The 23,992-nt window shown below is 32.2% G+C and overlaps 1 protein-coding gene across 1 annotated transcript in view; it reads left to right on the plus strand.

The window, feature by feature from the left end:
* The window catches only part of LOC140439520 (transmembrane protein 181), a 65,949-nt gene extending 42,285 nt beyond the window's left edge, over positions 1–23,664 (plus strand). Inside the window, exons 11-13 of the mRNA XM_072529486.1 lie at positions 1,337–1,439; positions 6,332–6,556; positions 20,896–23,664. Of these exons, the coding sequence (XP_072385587.1) occupies positions 1,337–1,439; positions 6,332–6,556; positions 20,896–21,026 (459 nt within the window). The 3' untranslated portion in view covers positions 21,027–23,664. The remainder of the gene's footprint in view (positions 1–1,336; positions 1,440–6,331; positions 6,557–20,895) is intronic.
* The last annotated feature ends 328 nt before the right edge of the window (positions 23,665–23,992 follow it).

Here is a 23,992-nt window from a genome sequence, read left to right on the forward strand (position 1 = left end):
CGTCCGCATATCTAATGTTGTTAATTGGTGTTTCATTGACCTTGATTCCTGCTGTTTCTCCCTCAAGAGCTCTTTTCATAATTTCTTCAGAGTATGCATTGAATAGTAGTGGTGACAATACACACCCCTGTCGCACTCCTCTTTTAACTTCGAACTCTTCTGATGTGTGTTCATTAATGCGTATGTGTGCCTGCTGTTTATAATATAGATTTGTTATAATTCGAAGGTCATTGTGTTGTAGTTGTTTTGCTTTGAGGATGTCCATTAGCTCTTTGTGGCGGACTTTGTCGAAAGCTTTGTTGTAGTCTATGAAACAGACGTACATATCTTGGTTCACATCCAAGCATCTCTGGATTAGTACGTTGAATGCAAATCAAGCTTCACGGGTACCTACGCCATTACGGAATCTAAATTGAGTTTCTTCAATATCCATATCAAGTGTTTTGTAAATGCGTTTATGAATGATCTTTAAAAACAATTTAAGTGTGTGAGACATCAAGTTTATGGTACGGTGGTCGGTGCATTCTCTAGCATTTTTCTTTTTTGGGAGGCAAATGAATGTTGAGGTCAACTATTCGTTGGGTATGTCACCCGATTGATAAATTTTATTAAAAAGCTTTAAGAGGACATCAATGTACTCATTTTCTATTATTTTAAGGATATCAATAGGAAGTTGATCTGGCCCCGGGCTTTTTCCGTTTCTGGTGTTCTTTAGTGCATACAGTATTTCTTCCTTTATAATTTCTACACTTGTTTCTCTGTCCTCAAAAGACAAGTCTTGTGGGTTTCCTCTTTCGTCGTCGAAGAGCTCTTCCATATACTCTTCCCAGTTTTTTAGTTTTTTGTCAGTCATTATCATAGTATTTCCATTTTTATCTAAAAGAGTTGTGTTGTGGTTTCTTTTTTGCAATCCTGCCATTTTTTGAACCTTTTTATGTATGTTGAATAGGTCGTATTTGTTCTGAAGATCCTCTATCTCTTTACATTTTTCCTCATAGTAAGTTTGTTTTGTCTCTCTTATCTTTTTTCTGATTTCGTTGTTAACGATTTTGTAATTGTGACTATTGTGTACTAATGGCTGCATTGCGCTAAAATTTGATATGTATGACATGTTAAAATTAATGTTTTTTTAATCTCAGCTCCCTAATCGGCGAAGGAGGTTACTTATTAGACCACCAGATATATCGCAAGCGCAATAATCTGGAAAATAAAATTGCTTACAATTATTATTTATCAAGTAGGATTTGCCAACAATAGCAATATCTAACAGTATATATAACAGCATCTGTTTTTTCAAGAAACTACCATATTAAAGTAAATTAATCTTCTTTTTTAGATTGTTAAAGCATTTTTCTACATTTTTGGAGTCGTATATTTATTGTATTTATCAATTTTGATATTGAGGGCTTATACAGAATTAAGATCGATGCCGTTTTTTGGTAAGTTAATTTCCGTATTTTATTATTTTTAACGTAAATTTTATACTGTTCTCAAAGTTTGGTGGTTGTACGTGAAATCTGCAATATAATGTTACAAATCTAAACAAGCAAAAAACCATTTTACAGGTTAAAACTGAAGAGTTTGGTGCAAAAACAGGTCAAAGACCATTTTTGTCGAAATTGAGTTTATGGCATTTCTTGCCTTCAAAAATACCTCCGCACAGTTTGGAGCAAAACCCGTACACGTATTGTGTAAGAAACTCAATGTAGAATAACGTGAACGGTTATTGCACCAAAAATGTTAATAGCATAGTCCTTAGGATCAATTGTATTGGGAGCAATAACCGGCCATGTGATTCACATGACCGGTTTTTGCGCCCAAGGCTGAAGAAGTTCTAACCTCACATTTTCCTCGTTTGTAAAGTGCAGTGTATATATCGCTCCGCGAAAATAGCTAGTTTTACTGAATTTTCTGGTGAAAGTGACCATAATTCCGATAATAGTGATGCTGACCCACATTATTTAGTGGAAGAAGAAAGTAGCAACAAAAGAAGCAAAAAGTACGATTTAAACAACGATAACAAAGAAGGTAATTTTATAAGTTTTAAAAATATAAAATAATGCTCAAATAAAAATGTAATTGCAGATAAGATGAACAAAGCTAGTGGTTCAGGTTTAAATCGGATACATATACTGCACCACATTTATATATTATGCTTTATTGTAGATGAAACTACAGAACGGCGCTTAGAAGAAAATACTAAGAAACGCAAGTGCACTCCGCAAGATTTTAAAAGAAATAGAAAATTCCAAAGAAATTCTGGAAAAGAATACACAATTAGTAGTGGTAAAACTATTGCAGCAAAGAAACGAGGGTCCAGGTTTGAATGTCGTAGCCGGTGCTTTGAAAAACTGGCAGAAATGGAGAAAGATGCAATATTTACAGCATTTTATGCAATGGGAGATAAGAACATTCAAGACAGTTATTTAGAGTCGCTCATAGATGTAAGAAAAGTATCTAAAAGGAGAAAAACCAGCGTACGTGAAACGAAGAAGTATTCTTATCGCTATAGTGTTAAAATGGGTACACAAGCTTTAAAAGTGTGTCGCTAAGCATTTTGTAACTTACATGCGGTTCACAAATTATTGAAAAGTGCACAGTCAAGAGCTTCTGGTGTGGTGCTTTAAAAGGATTCCCGTGGTAAACACCATAATCGACCAAACAAAAAGCAGGAAAATATTGTGAAACAGATTGAGGAGCACATAAATAATTTTCCAGTGCGTGAATCACACTATTCACGAAATGAAAATAAAAAGAACTATCTATCAGCAGAGTTAAATGCGCGAAAAAAGTACGAACTTTATTTGAAAAAATATGATTCCGAGCAATATTGACTGTTTTTTGTTATATGGCTTCGGCAGTTTGCCATACAGCCAGAATATTGACTGTTAAAAAGGCACGAAAAAATAAAATCTACAGTTACGTATGATTACTATTATGGGTATTTCACAGAACATTTTAATTTGTCATTTAGTTATACGCGATCGGTCACTTGTGCTACTTATAATCTGTTAAAAATACATCTTAATGCTGCTTCTACAAACGAACTTAAGCACCAACTGAACGTTCAAAAAGAAGTTCATCTCCGGAAAAACCAAGCGTTCTACGATGATTAAAAAAAAACTGAAATGCCGCAAATCGACTCTTTGTTTCGATTATTAGTAAAATTTGTCATTTCCTGTTTAGACTACGGGAGAAATATTTTATGCTCGGCAGATCTGGGTTTAAAATCAGCTTTTTTAATCTTCTTCTAATAATAAATCAGTCAGTTATATGTTTGACTAAACTGTTACAAAGAAAGGCTCGATAGAAACTGTATCGTTTTTGTGGCATTTTATACAGAAGTATATTAAAAGGTCTGTTACTGTTCTGCATATACCATGCGGTCCATATTTATGGAATAAATTCATTTTTAGCGTTATTATGTACTATGTGAGAAAAACCTGAAGCAGGTTGATTTTTATTCTTAAATTGACAATTTACAGTATGAAAATATTCTACCCCTCCAGCACCCCCTCGAAAATTTTAAATAACAAAGTAACAAAGGGGGTCGTATGGCACCTTGTTAGAATGGGATGTTAGTCCTCTGTTCAGCAGTATAAAGTTTTTTAAGTGTGATGCAATCATAACTGAGGAAATTGATTTTTACGATGTAAAATTTTGATAATGTCTCTATCACAAAACTTTAGGTTGAATGAAGATAATAATGTTACATTATATTAAGAATGTATTTTTTAATGTACTTAACAATTAAATTAAATGTTCAAAATGACCACCATTCACTTCTCGACAATAACCGAGGCGATTTTGGAATTCTCGTACAACTTTTTGTACGACCTCGGGGGTTATTTTGTTAATTTCTTCCGTTATACTAACTTTTAAATTAGTAATACTGTTTGGTCTATTAAAATATACTTTAGATTTTAAATAACTTCATTCTCGAAGTAATCGAGAGGAGTCTAATCGAGGGATCTAGCCGGCCATTTGATTGTTCCACGTCTTCCAATCCACCTATTGGGATAAACCTCGTTTAAATAATATCTAAATATACTTGCAAAATGCGGTGGACCCCCGTATTGTTGGTAGTAAATAGATCGATCTATCTCATTTGAATGATTAACATCAGAAAAAAATCTTCGTAATGTAGAAACTAAAAATTTAATCAAAAAATCTAGATAAATCTCACTATCAACTGTGCCCTCAAAAAAATAAGGACCAATAATTTTATTGTTAATGATAACAGCCTAAACCTTAACTTTTTTAGGATATTGCGTGTAAATCTCACACACCCAGTGAGGATTTTCTTTGCTCCAATATCTACAGTTCTGTTTGTTAACCGTTCCGTTTAAATGAAACGTCGCTTCATCAGAAAACATTTCTTTATGAACTGCACATCTGCGTTCATTCTGTCCATCATCATTTCACAGAATTCTTGCCTTCTATCAGGATCATCCTCATTTAACTCCTGAAATAACTGAACTTTGTAAGGGTGGTATTTTTCTTTAGGCAAAACTCTCAAAATAGATGATTTACTTACATCGTTGATGGCGGTAAGTTCTCGAGTTGTCTTATGTGGATTTACCTTAATCTCTTGAAGTACATCTAACTTTTTTTCATCAGTAAATTTAACATTTCTACCTCGTTTTTCAATATTTTTTACATGTCCAGTATAACGAAACTTCTTTTTAATTTTGCTAACTGTAGACTGCGAAACTTGTTAACCAAACTATTTATTATTAAACATTTCACAAACCTCCTTTTGAGTTCTTGTTTTATTACCACAATCAGTCATAATTAAAATGTCTATTCTTTGAGCCTCGGGCAAATGAGCCATAATTAAATTTAATACACGCACAAATATACTGACGTCTTTTAGTAACTTTAAATACCTAAATAACTGCAGCCTACTAGATTCATATCAATTGTTTATTTCGCTTTTTGACTAATATTTGATTATCTTCAAAGATTTTTCCCTAATGTTTAGCAGAACAGTTACGAAAATACCTGATTTTTTCTAAAGTATATTTTAATAGACCAGGAAATATTACTGATTTAAAAGATAGAATAACGGAAGAAAGTAACAAAATAACCCCCGAGATCATACAAAATGTTGTACGAGAAATCCAAAAATTTTCAAAAAGTAAATAATGGTGGTCAAGTTAAACATTTAATTTAATATTAAAAATCAATGTTATCAGTTATGATTGCACAAACTCAAAAAACTTTATATTGCTGAACAAAGGACTAGAATCCCTTTCTAACAAGGTGCCACATGACCCCCTTTGTTATTTAAAATTTTCGAGGGGGTGCTTTTAATTCAAAGGGGGTGCTGGAGGGGATAATATTTTCATACTGTAAATTGTCAATTTAAGAATAAAAATCGACCTGTTTCAGGTTTTTTTTACATAGTACATAATAACGCTAAAAATGAATTTATTCCATACATATGGACCGAATGGTATTTACTGACAACTGTAGGGGCAGAACAAAAATGCTGTTATGATCTATTTCCTTTCAACTTTAGTCAAGAACGGAAGATTTTCAAAAATACTACACCATTTACCCGAGCCAAGTCACAGCTTCTTACCGTGTGACCGAGATTTTGCACAAATTAAAAAAAAGAAGCGTAAGAAAGAGATTTTGTGAAGAATGGTATTAAATATATGCTTTAAATAAAAGTTCAGGAAGATTATTGACCTAAACGGAGCTCCTCTGGCTTATAAGGATACCACAGAAATCAGCAAAATACGATAGCAGTATGCCTTTAGTAAAAAAAGATGTTCCCCTTTTTGCCAAACATTTTATGATATAATCAAACGGGCAGAGGCTGATTGCCAAAAAAAGAGTGTTTTAGACTGTCCTCTTTTATTTTATTTTTGATTTTCTGCATTATTACAGTGAGAGTATAGTAGAATTTATTATTGTATTACGTACTTTGTTCTTAGGTTAATTCTGTTATACCTAATAAAAAAGATTTTTGCAAAAACACAGCATTTTTACTATTGTTTCAGACAATGTTTCTTATTTTGGTAGCAATAACCGTATATTTGCTACATTCAACATCAACTTCAACAAAAAAACCAAAGTGAACATATACGTGTATTGTTTGAAAATATGAGTTTTTGGTTATACATATTACAAATGTAAAATAAAACAAATTCACATAATTTCAACTATGACTAAATGACACGTTTTTCTCATTTGTCTCAAAACTATCCAATATGCACGTGGACAGTTATTGAACCAAGCCCTTCAATTTTGTAAAGTAGGCTATATCCAAGTAATTGATTTATGGGTACTACATTATATTAACACACAATCGTATTTTTAGGCCTTCGATTGAAATTTTTAACCTTATTAATGTTGGTGGTACTGATAATAAGCTGCGTCATAACAGTACTGAGATTTGGTGTGGGCGTTTTGGAAGACAACTTTGTTGCACAACTGTCAACGCACTATAGTAATTCTTCTCAGTTTATGTCGTTCTATGGATTATTAAATTTCTACCTATATGCAATGTCATACGTGTATTCCCCAGGAAACAGAAACATACACGGTAAGTTTTATAAATAGCCATGAAATATTACAATATATAGAAGGTGTAACAAAAAGTTAAGTTATAAATTAAAAAATATATTCTGAAGCGAAAAACAGCTTGATTTAACATGATTTACTCAAATACAAATATTCACACACAAAAAGTGGTACAGTAGGCGGTACTGTAGTCTAGCGCGAAGCTTCATGCTATGTTTTATGTATTTTAAAAATTTAAATTCTATTTTTAAAATTGAACAAAGTAATTTTATTATTGATTTATTATTTTTTTTATAAATTTTTTAAAAATTTTAATGAATTTAAAAAATCCGTAAACTAATTTTCGAAACCAAATTCAGATTTTTGCTTTAATCTGTGCCTTCTAAGAACACATTATTAACATCTTTATTAACGTCTGTTTTGCCTTGAAATTCTTAGAAGGCACAGATTAAAGCAAAAATTTGAATTCGGTTTCGAAAATTAGGTTACGGATTTTAATATCAGATGTCGCTATTTGCGTCTATACGACGCCATGTTAGAGTTGCTTCCTAAGACAGAAAAGATTTATTTTCACTTTCAGAGCGACTGTGAATATCCGTCTCTGATGATCCCTATTAGGGTGAAATACGTATAAGCGGATATAGAGACGCACTGTACGTGGAATCAAATCTTAACTGTCTTTTCCTTTTATTCCGATATACTGTGTACGAGCATGGTACAATGACTACACAAGGTATGATATATAATGTTCCAAAATCGGTTCGCTTTCGCGCATGACGTAGTCAAGAACGCTTATTCCCGCAACATTTGAATGTAGTTGTATAGGAAAAACTTTTAATTTTACGTTTTTTTATATAATTTGGCTAATTTAATTATAGTAATTATAAAGAGATGATAAAATTATGTTATTATGATATTTATCCTTTATAAAACATAGATATCCTTTATAAGACAAGTTTTAATTATCTTTTATTACACGTAGGTACAGGTTAATTAACTTATACTCCAGAGTTCGATATTTCAGATGTTTAAAAAGATACAGAAAAGTGGTAATGGAGGTACACAAAATTTGTACGTATATATACCTACTGAACTAAACACAAAATCAAAATAAATAATGACAAAGTCAACTTTATTTATATCGAATGAGCTAGCTGGCCATCGAATATGAGTGTAGTGAGGGCACACAATATTGCACAACATTTAAAATGACATCTTTTGTAATATTCACACATAAAATTATCTTGGTATTGTTTATAATAATGATAACATTGTATATTTTAATAATGATAACATGATTTAACAAAGAAAAATATGTTATTTTGGAAGATTCTAAATTGATTTCCTCCGAAACAGTTCTTATTGCAAATTGCATAGCAGGCTGAGGCTAGTTTCTTACTTAACAAATCGATATGAAAAAACCATTTAAGGTTTCATGACTAATAATTAATAAAAATAAAGATTTAGACTTACGTCGTTGACCTAGAAGTAGTAAGAAGCTGATCAACATACAACAGCTTTTTGTCTCTCTGTGTTCGCCTCCTTGTACGCGTTTCTTTTGGTTGCTTAAAGGGGTAGCCGATGTTGATTTAGGCAAATAAAGACTAGGTACTGCCTCAGGTTTCAGTTTTAGACCCTTTTTAGGAACGTAATTTAAAAGTTCCTGTTGTAGATTTCTTTGGTAATCTTCAGTTTTAAAATGTGTAGAACAAATTCTTGCAGTATTACAATTAAAATTATCCTATCTACAACAAGATATAATCCACAGTTTTCTGGTCACACTATCTTTAGGAAATGTATGAAACCTAAAGATTTGATCTTCATTGTCACTATTGCAACAAGCAATTGCACAGCATACTTTGAAAAATGTACAAAACCAGATAAACAATGGCAAATAAAAACTTTCAGTTTTACAAAAAAATATTATACTGTATAAATAAATGGTAACTAAACACCATTTGTATAAAGACACATATGTAAGCATATATCTAAATTATTTTTCTATTCCGTAACTACATCATTTTTAAGTATGAATAAACTTATTTAGAATTATGGTAACAATAAATGACCAAGTGGTGTTCAAAATTTTCTAACAAAAACTTGTGGCTTCTGTCTGAGTACATATATTTATATATGGAAAAACTTCGTTCAACATCAACTGATGTAACGGGAGCATTTTTCAAACTAACCAAAACATTTGGTTCTAAATTAATTGTTTCCGAAATATTTCCAGCTAGAACACTGACTACTTCAGAAAGAATATGGTAACCTTTATTTTTTTCCATAGTAGCTTCAAATTTTTTTAAAATATCTTTTCCAATATTACCTCTAACGTTCCGACAACATGACGCAAATTCTTTTATTAATGCTGTACTTTCGAACAATGACAGTTTTGGTGATTCTAACTGAGTAATTGTTTTTTGAACAAAACTAAAATTTGATTTTATAAATGACAGTTCTTGTTGAAGCAAGTTACTCTGAAAAGTTTGTTTAGAATCCAAAAGAGATTGGGAACTTTCATCTGTTAACGTATCAATTATGTTCTTTATTTTAACAAAATGATCTGCATAAAAATTAGCTGCTTCTAACCATGTTCCCCATCGCGTTAAAATAGGTTGTGGTGGAAGAGGAATGTTAGGTAGCATTTCTTTATAAAGTTGAATTCTTATAGGAGATTTAAGAAATACTTTTTTGACACTGGATATCATGGTATTTACAAGAGGAAACTTTTTTCGTATTTCCTCTGCAACTCTGTTCAATCCATGCGCTACACAAGTAACATGTATTAAATCTGGGAAAAATATTTTTAAATTTTGTCCTGCTTTCACCATATAAGGAGCAGCATCCGATAAAATAAGCAGTAATTTATTAGAAGGAATAGTTGTCGGAAGAAAAAAAGTTGCTAATGTTTCTTGTATAAAACGCGAAATTGTTAAAGCATTTGTTTTCTCAAGTTGCTGGCATGAAATAAGATGAGATTTTGGTAAGGTATCTTCTTTAAGAACACCAATCAATAAATGAGCAATATACTTTCCTGAGGAATCAGTGGTTTCGTCTACAGATATGTAAAAATAATTATCTGCAATTTCTTTCTTAATATTAATTAACACCGACGAGTATAGCCCGTTCACATTATTTCTTCTTAGAGACCGATCACTTGGAACATTAAGTTTGCAATATTTTTTTAGAAACGAACTAAAATTTACATTTGCTAATTTTGAAAGCGGTATGTTTGCAGACACTAATGCGCGACACAAGTCTTCATTAAAAGTTTCTTGCTCATCTAATTCTTTTGAAGTAGATTGGAAACATTTAGCCATTGAAGTTTGATGTTTTCCTCCTATTTTTCCTTTTTTTGCAATGTGTGAAGCAGTTCTCACATGTTGGTCTATCTGAAATTTCTTCTCACATGCTATCTATAAATAAAAATAAAAACCTTTATTTTAACCCAACCTTTAAAATATAAAAATATACAAGGTGTTTTTGGTTAATCAAATAACTGGTTTGAAAAAAAAAACACTCGCTAAGTGTTTAAAATGCAGTATTAATCCACAAATTAGTTTTTGTTACTAACCATTAGTACATCATATAACTTATTTTAAAATTCAACAAAAGTTTTTTTTTTATTAATTCAATTACAATAAAAATAATTGTGTTTTAGAATAGCTGACTTCATAAAAAAAAGTAAAGGTGAAAAATTTTTCTAAATACACACCATTGTATTGTACCATGGACAATTTTTTCTCACTAAAGGAAGCTATTTTTCATTTAAAAACAACCTACGAGTACTAAATTTCAATTAAATACGTTTATTGGTTTTAAAGTTATTGTTGTTATTAACTAAAAGAATTTAATTTTTTTTAATTTTAACACCCTGTATCTCGAAAAGTAAATAAGTTTGACCCCTCATTAACTATATCGTTTTGTTCAATTTTTCGAGAAGTATCTACAGTCAAACGTTGTAAGTGTCATTTGGAAACACCCTGTATGTATGAAATATTAGATATTTAATAGAAAATATTAGATACTTACAATTTTGCCACAGACTGAACAGTAGATTTTTCCCATATCCATAGACAGCTCTTTATAAGGTTTAATCCAAGTTGAAGCACTGGTTGTTTTAGGCATTATAAAATCACAATCTTCCTTTTTGTTACGCACAACGAGTGTTTACGCTTTGAATATCAAAACAAAAATGATTTACAAATCTGAGCATCAAATTAGAAATGTTTAGGTACCTAATTCAATAAACTGGGAGATTTTGGAAAATCCCTAAATTAGGAACAAAACTATTAGCCGTTTACCTGCTGTTAAGATACAATAAATTGTAGATAGATTTGTAGATTAGATCATAAAATGCAAATGAGCGAACCCTTAGCGATTATCCAATAACTGAATGCCTCAGTGACCGAGACTTTCTAAGAATGTTGAGGGCTACTTAAATTGATCTTCTTTGAAATTGTAAATGTTTTGTACCTGTAGAGATTACGTACTTAGATCATTTCTTGATTAAAATGACTACAAAATTTTATACAAGAATTGAAATAAATTGGTATGTTTAAAAATTTTCAAATACAGTATAAAAATCTGAACTTTTATGCACTTTATGCAAACTTTTATACAAATATGCCAAAATATGAAATATTTGCATAAAATATGCACAATATGCAAAATATGCAATATGCATATTTGCCGAAGTCTACTTATCACCTAGTTTCACTTAAAAAAAAAAATTTTTTATCGAGATCTGCCTCTTTTTTATTTCTCTTCTTCGAGGCCGACCTCCTATCGAAGATCGGCAACAATTTTTACAAATTTTTTTCTGTTTGGTCTACCTCAACAAATTGTTTGAGCCCAAGCGCCTCTTATGTTTTGTCAGGAGCACTATTTGCTTTCTGGCCCGCCTCTTCCTTTGATTCTAACCCTCTCTTATGAAATTGAGGAAGTAGTATTTATTATGTCTCATTATATGGCCAAGATATTTAGTTTTCCGTTTTTTAATGATTTTGATCAGTTCACGTTTTCTACCCATTAGACGAAAAAAATCCAAATTATTGGTATGGGCAATCTTAAGTATTCGCAATATTCGTCGATATACCCACGCTTTAAATGCTTCAATTATATTCAGGTTACTAACTTTTAATGAACAGTCTTCAAGCCCATACAAAAGTGTGGAATATATGCAGCACTTTACAAATGTATAGCTTATTTTGATATTGAGCAATCTATTACTTAGAAGGCTAAACATTTTTAAAAAAATAAAGATAAAGATTTTTATTAGTCCAGTCAAATTTTAATCCCAATAGATCTCTTTCAGCTGATATTTTGTTAAATAAACTTTGTTAAATTTAAAATAAAATAAAAATAAAACTTTGTTAAATAAACTTCCCAACTGTCTGCAATAAGAATTGTGTCATTGCCATATCTTAAATTATTTATCTATCACTCTTGTACTATCTTCAGCAACTCATAGTGCATCTTCTACGGATTGCAATACTATCTGAGAATACATGTTAAAAACATAGGGCTACAGCTTTTGGTTGCTTACTTTTACGTTGTAGTGTCATTATTTGATGTTCTAGAGGTATTGAATAATTTTAGATCTTGGAAATCCAAACCCTTTTTTTCCAGAATATTCAATCTGGTACTATGTTTAACACAGTCAAACTCAGCACCTCAGAGGTTAAGTGTACTAAGACACAAAAGTGAATTATTGAGAAAATGACGATTGGAGTTGTTAGCTACCTTCAAAGCACTAGTGTTGCTAAGTAGTGAAATAAAATAGTTTGTAATTTGGTTAAATGTTTCTGCAACGGTCATATTTTTGACACTAAACATAAAAAAATATTGACCCTACAAATTTTTAAGAAAAAAGTGACTTGGTACATTTTACCTCGATTTTCTTTATTAAAAAATGTGACTTAATACTGAAGTAATAAAGGTGTTTTCAACTATTCCTCTGGCTTTTTTTTGCTAAACAGATGTTCATCAATACCTAGCTTCAATATTTTCCAATATTTTGACATACTGTTGAGTATTCCAACAATCAAAATTATCTGTAAGTGAAAGTATCAGACGTAAAGAGGGAGTGGTTGACTAATTTTTATTTCGTAACTTATACAAAAATATAAACATTTTACAGTAGACTTAATCGTAATCGTCATGAATAGTTTCATTTGATAAATTATTAGAATTTGGTAAATTATTATAAAACTATGGAAAACCTTGGGAACCCACTTTAATCAATTCTGCAAATGTTGGTATTTAGTAGAGGGTAGTGGATTCAGTCCTGTGTGATAATATGAAACTGTGGCTGGTTTTTTGATTCGCTCTATTCGTGCATGATGCGAATCCACCTCTAGATGTGTATGTCTTCTCAATAAAAATTTATAACTTATACTTTTAAAATTGGGACAAATTTGGAGGACATAAAAGTAGCACATAACCATAGCGAGGTTTCTATTTTGCGATGGGCAATTATCGGACCAAATTATTAAATAATTTTAAAATAAAATCCTTTATAAAAAGGTATATAAAAAACCCCGTCGGGCTATGTTAAAAAGACAAAACGTTTTCGGAATAAGTATTCCATCATCAGTGTCAATATATTACATGAATGTAGCCACTAAATATGAGGGTAAAAACCCTTTAAAAATTAATATGTGAAGTTTAGTTTACATTATGTCGTGTTTACAAATAGGATGGTAAAGTTACCGTTGGATTGGTAACATGGCGACATATGACTCTACATAAAGTTGCAAGTCCTGAGACGGTATGTCTACGAGGACTTTATTAAAGCAACTCAGAGTTATCAGTGTCAATATATTACATTCATGTAATATATTGACACTGATGATGGAATACTTATTCCGAAAACGTTTTGTCTTTTTAACATAGCCCGACGGGGTTTTTTATATACCTTTTTATAAAGGATTTTATTGGAAAATTTTTATTATATGGTATACAGCCAACCACAGGAACTTAGTTTCCTTGTGGAAATTATTAAATCTTGAACAGTAGGTGGTATGTTTGAGAACAATATCCATTTCAGCAAGCAGGAGGCGATCTCGTTGACTACCCTTCCAGCGATTGACTTGTCCCACACATAAAGCAATATACATTTATGTTACTTGCATCGTGGATGATGTAGTTAAATGTTCACAGTTTTAAACAATACAAACTCTGCATTTTTTAAGACAGGAGTATACAGGCACTTTTCAAGATCAACCATTATAACTCTTAGGCTAGGAATTGTTAATTATCTCCTTATCATTTTTTTTAGATTGTATCAGATGCCTCTAGCAGATGTCTGTTATATTCATCATGTAGGCTTTCCTTTCTTCTAGCGTTGACGAATCACGCAGCTTAATTTGGAAACCGTCACAAGTATCGCATGTGTCATTAATTGGCGATTTAAAGGAATAGTTGAACTCTGTGTTAAATATTTCATTATAAAGCCATGGCTTGGCTATATTTTCCAATAAAATATTCTGTTTCTCACATTGTTGCTTACAGAGTTCATACATTTTGGAAATATTTAAATGTGACCCTAGATAATTTTTACTGGTCTTTTCACGCCAGTGATGCGACTGTTCAATAGGAAATTGTCAAATGTGTTCTCTTACACTACGCCTTACTTCTTCGTTAATTTTGTTGGGCAAGACCTTTTTTCCTCTTCTATCTTCAGATACCACACCACTAGTTCCTTCCTTAGATCAAGCCGTTTTAACGAAGGTCTGAGAAATGTTTAATGTTTGCAAGTAAAATAATTTATAAACGACTACATACGTCTGGTCTTTGGCGAGTGAATATCGTAAAGTTTTTTTCCTGTTGATTTTTTCTTTTTTCCGTTCTTTCGCGTCGTGTATGGATGGGCTCAACTTTAACAGTTGATGCGACAAATTGACGTTTCTGAATAATATCAATTTGAGCAGACCAAAACTGATTGTTTTAAAATATCGTCACGATTTTCTTGTGAAAACTTCTCACTACATTTCAATTTGAAAGTTTCTTTGTACGTTGGACCCAGTAACCGGTTTTACTAGCTTATTCTTTTTCCATGTATACTGTTCACCACCCGCTCCTTTTTCTGTTCTAACTGTCGACTTCCATGTTTTGTAATTCGTCTTATGTTTACGAGTCTTTATTTTTTTATCTCCTTGTACTTCGTCATTGAGAGTATTGCTGTTTCCATTATCATTTGCTCCATTTTCACCCGAAATACTCGAACTGTCAAAAAACTTGTAATTTGGATCTTCATCTGAGTCGTCATTCATTTTCTGTACTAAAGCACACAAACGTTGTCCACGGCTCATTTTTTCAATACTTTCTTTAAATGTAGTACCACAAACATAATCACATAGTTCAAACTTATCTTCAGAATATTTTTTGTGAATCACTTAGTACTCATAAACGCAGTAAACGCAATGACAATTTAATACCAAGTCAGACAAGTGACTACAGGCATTCGAGGTAAAGAGAATTAACTGACATAATACAGTTTACTTCTAATAAAGTCTGTGGGTTAGTACTGTTTAACGTCACCTATCTTTGTAATCGATGGTATTGAACGTAGATCTGTTTACCACCGAAAATAGCATGAATATCAAGTCATCTGGTACTAAAAGCTCATTTTTGATTAAATACTGACTTGGTACAGTTTACCTCTGAGGTGCTGATCTTTTCGCAGTTTGCTGAGATTTATCTGTAATAAAACTCTTCTTCTTCTTCTTCCTTCTTGTATGTAGGCTTTAAAGCCTGTTTCTTTTTTAATATTAGCCTCCTTAATTGTTTAAATTATCGCACTATCTTTTTCTTGGTCTGCCAATACTTCTTCGTTCATTTGGTGGCTTATCTCGTTCTAATCGTACTATCCTATCCTCTGCCATTCTACTAATGTGTTCGTTTCACTCCTGTTTCCATTTTGTCATCCATCCGTTTATGCCTTCTATATTGCATGCTCTTCTTATGTTTTCGCTTCTCTCCCTATCCAACAGACTTTTCCCTGATATTCTTCGAAGTATTTTCGTCTCTGTTGTTTCTAGTAGTCGTCACGTTTTAGATGTGATAGATCTTGTCTCCGACGTGTATGTTAATGTAGGTCTAATTGCTACTTTATAAATTCTTATTTTTGTGTTTTATCTTAGGTGTTTGTTCTTCCAGATTGTGTCATTAAGATATCCCGCCGCTTTACTTGATTTTACACTGTGTTGTCGTACTTCTTCTTCAACATCTTCGTAACTAGTTATATCTATTCCCAGATATCTAAACCTTGCTTCCTCTTTTATTTTTTTCCCATCAATTTCTATTTTACATCGTAGTGTGTATTTAGATGTTGTCATACTTTTGTGTTTCTTGCTGATATTATCATATTGTATTTCTTGGCTGTTGTATTGAAGATGTGGCATAACATAGTATTTGGATTTCTTTGTTCCCCATTCTGTATCCATGACCTTTACGTATTGCTTGTATTAAAGAGAAGTGGGCTTAACGAGTCACCCTGACTTCGCTTTGTACTGGTATACACTGTGTTAGTTTTCCATTTATCTTTGCCTTTATTCGATTATGGAAGTAGATGTTTTCGATGGTTTGTATAATATTGATTTATATGTTTTTTTTATACAGTAAGTGTAAGACGTCTTTGACTTGGATGCCATCGAAAGCCTTTGTTAGGTCTATAAAATAGATATGCTGGTTTATTGTACTCGAAGGCCTTTTCTGTGATTTGTCTTAGTACAAATACGGCGTCTACGCAGGATCCTCCGGATCTGAATATTTTTTGTTCATTTGATAAAGTTGTTAATTTATTAATTTTGTTGGTTAGGACTTTTGTGATAAGCTTAAGTGCGGTGTTCAGTAGATTTATACCTCTATAATTGTTGGGATTAGATGAGACTAGATGAGAAGCACATTGATGTTTTAGTGACACTTTTGAACCAAATTTATAGTTCAGGCGTATTACCCAAAGAGTGGTTGACATCTATTTTTATTTGTCTCCCTAAAAAGAAAAAAGCAAGAGAATGCAGCGATTACCGCACCATTAGCTTAATGTCTCATACGCTAAAGTTACTACTTAAAGTCATCCATAACCGAATATATCACAAACTGGACATAGACGTTAATAATACACAATTTGGTTTCCGCAAAGGCCTAGGAACACGTGAAGCTCTTTTTTCACTTAATATACTAATACAAAGATGCCTGGACGTCAATCAAGATATATACGCATGTTTTATTGATTATAATAAAGCATTCGATAAAGTACGACATGAACATTTAATGAATGTCCTGAAATCAAAGAAGATTGACTACAACAACCTCAGGATCATATCAAATTTATACTATAAACAGCGAGCAAAAGTACGTGTTAACGAACACCTGTCAGAAGAAATTGAAATTAGATGTGGAGTAAGACAGGGATGCGTATTGTCGCCAATTCTTTTCAACGCCTACTCCGAAGAGGTCCTGAAAAAAGCTCTTGAGGGTAAAACAGCTGGAATAAAGGTAAATGGAGTTCCCATTAACAACATTAGATATGCGGACGACACTGTGATTTTAGCCGAAAACATTGAAGATCTTCAGTGACCAGAATAGCAGAGTATGGAAAAGAGTATGGTCTAACAATGAATGTCAAAAAGACGAAATTTATGAGAATATCGAAAACTCAAAGAAATAACGAGAGTCTTCTAATAAACGAAACCAACGTCGAACAAGTGGACAAATATGCATACCTGGGAACAATGATTAACTCCACAAATGATTACAATCAGGAGATAAAAATAAGAATAGAAAAGGCTAGAGCAAATTTCAACAAAATGAGAAGAGTTCTATGTACCAGGGATTTAAAACTGGAACTAAGAGTTAGGTTGGCGAGGTGCTATGTTTTTTCGACCTTATTTTATGGAATGGAATCTTGGACCTTGAATGCTACATCAATGAAAAAACTGGAATCATTTGAGCTGTGGGTGTACAGAAGAATTCTGAAAATATCATGGACAGAACACGTCACAAACAAAGAGGTTCTGAGAAGGATGAACAAAGAAATGGAAATTTTAAATTCAATAAAAACAAAAAAATTGGAATATCTCGGACATATTACACGTGGAGAGAAATACACCTTGCTCCAACTGATCATGCAGGGAAAGATCCAAGGAAAGAGAAGCATAGGGAGGCGTAGAATATCATGGCTGCGCAACCTGAGAGAGTGGTACGGATGTACATCAAATGAACTTTTCAGAGCAGCCGTCTCAAAAGTTCGAATAGCTATGATGATTGCCGACCTCCGCCGCGGAGATGGCACTTGAAGAAGAAGAATTGTTGGGGCCTTATTTATCTCATTTCTTAAATATTGGTATCATTAGTTTTCATAATATTCATTCATCATAATATTAGTTTTCATATAATTGTCATCTCTAGGGTTATACTTTCTCCTCCGTGTTTTAGAAGCTCGTTGGTTATTCCGTCTAGTCCTGGTGACGTTTTTTTTTGAGGGAATTTATGGCTATCTCTATTTCCTGAAAACTGATTTCTATTTCGAGTCTTAATTCAGGTACGTTATTGTGTTGATTATTATTTTACTTTCCTTTAAACAGTTCCGTCAGGTATCTTTCCCATTCGTTTGCTGGTATGTTGCTGTATTTCTTCAATTCTGTCATTTCTTTCCGTTGGTTTCTTATGAATCTCCATAGTTGTTTTGTGTACCGTAGAAGTCGCTCTCCATCTTTTTGTATACTGCTCCCTTTGTTCATTTTTTGTTCTTTTTACCATAATAAAACTCATATCGTATAAAAGCCTCCTTAGTTTCCAATACTTCCCGAAAATCTATTTGTAGTTCACTCAGATCTTGTATGTATTTTTTACAGATCCGAATATGTATAATCCTGAGAAACAATTTAAATACCTGACTCATTAAACAGATTAAACTCATCACATCTTTCCGTATATTTTCTTAGGAATAGAGATAAATGTAGATGTTAGCCAATCTTAAATAATATGTCCAATATTATATATAGTGTTAAATAGTTTGACTAGGATTTTGGAGTTTTCTTCGTTTATAAGTTTCAGGAACTATGGGCATATGTTATCTGGTCCAACTGCATTGCCGTTTTTAGTATCTTTAGAGCCTCTATTTCTAAAATCATACTTGGCTTCGTGTCCGCGTGATGTTAACTACCAAAAGGGGTACCTCTGGTGTGAAAACAATCAGTAATATATATTGTCCGTACTTCTTGTATCTCTTGTGTGTTCAGGAGTGTCTTGTTGCCTTGATCTACTAGCTTTGAATATGTTGGGGAGTTACGGTTGCCTACGATTTTTTGTGCATATTGAATAGTTTATGTTTTTTATGTATTTTCTCTATTTTTTAGCTTTTCTTTCTTATCCATTTTTGTGTCTGAGTGCCTATGATTCTTTATACTTTTGTATTTACGTGATTTTAAAATTTTTCTCGTATTCAGGATTGTGCAGAGTGTGGTCGTATTGTAAGTTGTTATATTTCACGAGTCGTGTTTAGGCGACTTTTTGTACCTCTTCATGACGTATTTCTGAATGTCAATGGGAGCACTGGTTTCATTGGTTGTAGGAATCCTGGTGGTAGCATTTAGGTAATTGTGATTGGTCTAGTTCCCTGCGGAGGACGCTATATTAAGGGGCGAAATAGCTTGGAGAACGGTTTCTTTCAGAACTTTGTTTCTTTGTTATGGATAGGTGTAAATTTGCAATAGTATCGGGAAAAAATAGAAAATCAATCCCTGCGTCTTCAAGTTCAAACTAAGATATTTATCAATGTACGGTGAAAAAGAATTGATGCCTTCAGGGCGTTGCTGTATTTGTTAGGGAGTTCGTAGCTAGCAAGGATCAGCAGTTTTGTGGGTGGAAAAAAAGTTTCTTTTTAGGGTGTCTGACGAATGCATTGAAGATCAGTAGGGAATTTTTGGGATATTGTTTGCTAGGATCTTTGGGTTTTAGTGGTTTCTAGGGTGTAGCACCTGTTCAGAAAGAAGAGCCTCTCAAGTATGGTAGGAATTTTCTATAGTTGATGTATTAGGTTGGAGGGATAGTTAAGACTTTTATAGTTTACTTTGGGCAGAATACTTTTTTCATCTTTATACCCAATCAGGGGCCATATGTACGTCTTATATGTGTCTAAAAGTGTTTCAGCTTGCTCCTAACTTGATTTTTTCATCTAGAGCGTTGGGTAGGCTGACTCTTTTTCTAACCATGTTACTGGTTGCGATCAGATCTTGTATTCACTTTAGTGTTTTAGTCAACACCACTCCTAGACACTCGACCTGATCGCTGAATTGAAGTTGTCCCCCTTATATCCTAAGGTTCATTCTTTCTTTTGTAACCTGGGTGAGGTAGCCGCTAGTGTAAAGATGTCTTAAGAATATGAGTTGTGTTTTGTTTGGGTTAGGTGTACTCTTTATCTCCCGCGTCATCTATCGGTGACATCTGTATCTAATGTTGTTGTTACTAGAGCAGTGTCATCTGCGTAAAGTAGAGTAGTGGTGTTATTGTTTCTGAGATTACGAGACTCTCTGTTATATATTGTGTAAAGTGGGGGTGCATCATGGAACATTGAGGTACTCCTGCTATAGGAGTAAAGGGTATTGATAGTTGATTGATCCTTTAGCGTGATGTTCCTATCTGATAGTGGATTAGTTTGACAAATTGGATGGGCAAGCCTATGTTAAGTAGTTTGTTCACTAGTCTGGTATACCAAATTTGATCGAAGGCTTTCTGGACATCGAGACAATTTTTTATCATTTAATTTTTGAGTGATATGATTTCGATCAACGCGGCTATAGTGTAGTAACCTTCTCTAAAGCTAAATTAAAATATGTTATAATATTTTATAATTATAGTATAAAATATTAAAATTTTCAGTGGTAAAGTCTACGATTCTTTTCTTGAGGATCCTCTCGAAGACTTTGGCAAAACATTTAAAAGAGGAATCAGCCTATAAGAGTTAGGATTGGTCCATGGTTCACCTTTTTTAGAAAGCAAAATTGTGTTCCTTATCTTCCAAGGGTTTGAAAAGTAGCAGAATTTTAGTAAGGCTTTGACTATTTTCGACAAAATCATTTAAGTGTTAGGATAAATCAGCATGAATCATATACCAACCAAGATAACGTCAAATCGCTCCTTCCGCACAGACTGAGAAATAACAAAGGTGCCATATAGCGGCTTTCCAAGTGAAAGTGTTAATAATACCTTTTGTTAAATTAATCATAATACATACATAACGATAACTAATGCTAGTAAATGATATAACAAAACAAACAACACAAAAGTCCACAATTGGGATACCTTTATCAATATTTTAACTACTTTTATTTGATATAGTATTATATTTTTTAGATATTGGTATAACAAAAGATAACCCAGCATTCTCCATGATCAACGACTCGGATGAAGACGTCATCTACGGATCAGACGAAGAAAGTAGACGGCCATTAAACAGATCGAGAAATGACGACGACAGTGACTAGAAACAAATCGAAAAAAAAATTGTTAATCCTCAGTGACAACCAGTATACTGTGTTTTATACCAAAACATGACAGATATATACTTAAATTTCAAGGTTTCGAGAACCAAGTCTTGATAAATAGAGAAATACTAAACGAGTTAAATGATTTTTTGATATTTTTAAATACATAACAAAATATACACCATTTCTATAAAATATTTTTTTTTTTAATTCTATTTGTTTATTTTACTTCAATTTTCTATATCAATAATACAAAATATTGCAAGGAAAAATGAATATTTGAGCATGTTATGTCTTCTCCCCTCTTTAATAGATAATTAAAATATTGTTTAAACTAATATTATTAAATATATAATTTAATATCAAATTATATACTAGTTTTTTTCTAAGATTACATAATAATATGATTTTTTAAATTATTTCATATTTATTTTATTTATAGCGGAATGTTTCATTAGTGTCCACACTTTAATCTCTTTAACCATTTTTAAATATAGTTTTTATAAAATAGAAATCAGTCTCCTAATCTGCTTTAGAATTGATGAAGATTGTAACTATAAAAGCTCTTATTTATCCTAATAGATTACATCAGCGTAGTATTTATTACATATAAAACCTTTGTATTTTTAATTTGGATTTTATAATCAATCAGTTTCTTATATACCAAGTCATATAGAAAAAATAACATATAATAATATTAAAATTATTACAACAATTTTTTTTGTTCATGTCTCTTATAGTTTATTTTTATGAACGAGAGAGTAATTAGCATAATTTTAACTGGTAGCTCCGACCACTCCATGGGCGTGCTCAAGATTAATTGAAAAATTACTTTGAATAATTGTAAAAAATAAATGAATTATTTCAGTGTTATAAAGTGTTATGTGTATGTAAACAAAAGTGACCTCTTTTATCACACACTATATTAGAACTGACTGGCCTACATTAAAAAGGGTTTTAAAAAATTCACATTTTTTTTTAATTTTTAAAAATTACAAAAGAGAAAAAGAGTTTTTAAAACCGTCTAAGGTATGTTAAATAGATGAATAAAAATATTAATATAAAACTTACAGCTACTTGTTACAAATCCAAATCAGATTCAGAAGATGAACTTTCAGAACCAAGATTTATAATAACTGGCTCGATCATTTTATCAGCTTCCACATTTTTTCCTCTTCTTTAATAGTGTGATTTACTGCCTTTTCCCAGTTTTCAGGTTTTACATTATTTACGGCCTCCAAAAACAACTGTTTAACATCATGAATTTTAAAAGTGGTATTTTTTCTTGAAACTTCACTCTTTATCTGTGCCTATACCAGTTCAATCGGGTTTAATTCACAATGATATGGTGGGGATCTAAGTACTGTCATTCCACGATTTTTGGCAATTTCATCAATTTCGTATTTTTTAAATTTTTCTTTATGAAGGGCATACAACAAATAAAGTTCCTTTCTTATAGATCCGGGATGGTACGTAATATTTTTTGAACTCAGCCAATTCTGCAAGTCTTTTTTTAACCACTTGGTTGTGGGCAGTCCTTCTATAAGTCTGGAGTGATAACTTGCATTATCCATTACTATTACACAGTTCTTAGGAAGAAGATCTATCATTTGTTCGAACCATTCTTGAAAGACATCAGCGTTCATGTCTTCATGGTAGTCACCGGTACGAGTTGATTCAAAAGTTAATAAACCACCTTCAACAAAACCGTCTGAACTGCCAATGTGTACTATTATCAGCCTGCGTCCCTTTCCTGATGGTGGGTTTAAACCAGTAGATAAGTTATTTACAAAAACGTGCCTTTGACTTGTAACAGTTTCATCCTGCCAAAATTTATTTGGTGTATGACCCTCGTTGATCCATGTTTCATCAAGATAAAATATTTTTCTTTTTTGGTTTCTCATTTCCTTTATGGTTCTTAGAAAATGTCTTCTCCATATGACAATATCGCTTCTTTCTAATAAAATAGACTTTCTGGGATTCTTTTTCCAGCGGAAGCCTATTTCTTTTAAAAGTTTCCATAACGTACTTCGACTCATTTCTGGGTAATCCTTATCATCTCGAACTGAGACAAGAACTTTATCCAATGTTGGAAATTCTTGTCTAAAGAAGAACTCATGCACTTTCCGTCGAAGTCCTTCTTTAAAATGATATTCTATTTGAAATTTTGGTTTCCCTAGAGCATTACGTGGCATTTGAAAACTACCACATTTCTCTTCTTTAATAACTCTGTAAATCGTAGGTTTCCCAACACCAAGTGTACTGCTAACTAACTCAACGGTCTCATCAACACTTTCACATAAACGTTTGTCTGTAAATTATTTAAAACAATTAAAAATTAATGTTTTTTCATTAACTGTTAGAGGACCAATTTTTCGGCGTTTACACGGCACTTCCAAATTTTCCATAACACTAGTATACACAATAAACTGCACCTTGCAACTGAAGTACCTACTTTTAGTGAACTGTTAAGAATTTTGAATACGCCACTTGGACCTTCCTATATACAAAATGGAAAAACCCACTATCACATTTTCTGTGGAATAAGTTTAGAAGGTAATTATCTAGTCAATTACTGTCGTAGATTCCTGGAATTAAAGAATTACATGTTTGATTGTTGAAACCCTTACTTCGTGGAATGCACTCATTTCAGATAAAATAAAACGTTTTATTTTATCTAAAGAATTAAACTTTATTTTGCAAATAGGCAAAGAATTAAACTTTATTTTGCAAATAGATAAAATAAAACGTTTTATTTTATATAAAGAATTAAACTTTATTTTGCAAATAGGTAGGTACTTATTAAACTTTTATTGGTTATATATAACCAATAAAATAAACATCTTACATTTCTTGCAAATTCATTAGTACTTGTTAACCTCCATCACTCCGACAATGGCAACCTTATTTAGGGATTAGTAACCCTCACATCTATTGTATTCTATTCTGCTCCAACCTTTATACCT

Source organism: Diabrotica undecimpunctata, chromosome 4 (assembly GCF_040954645.1).
Source record: "Diabrotica undecimpunctata isolate CICGRU chromosome 4, icDiaUnde3, whole genome shotgun sequence".
NCBI lineage: Eukaryota > Metazoa > Arthropoda > Insecta > Coleoptera > Chrysomelidae > Diabrotica > Diabrotica undecimpunctata.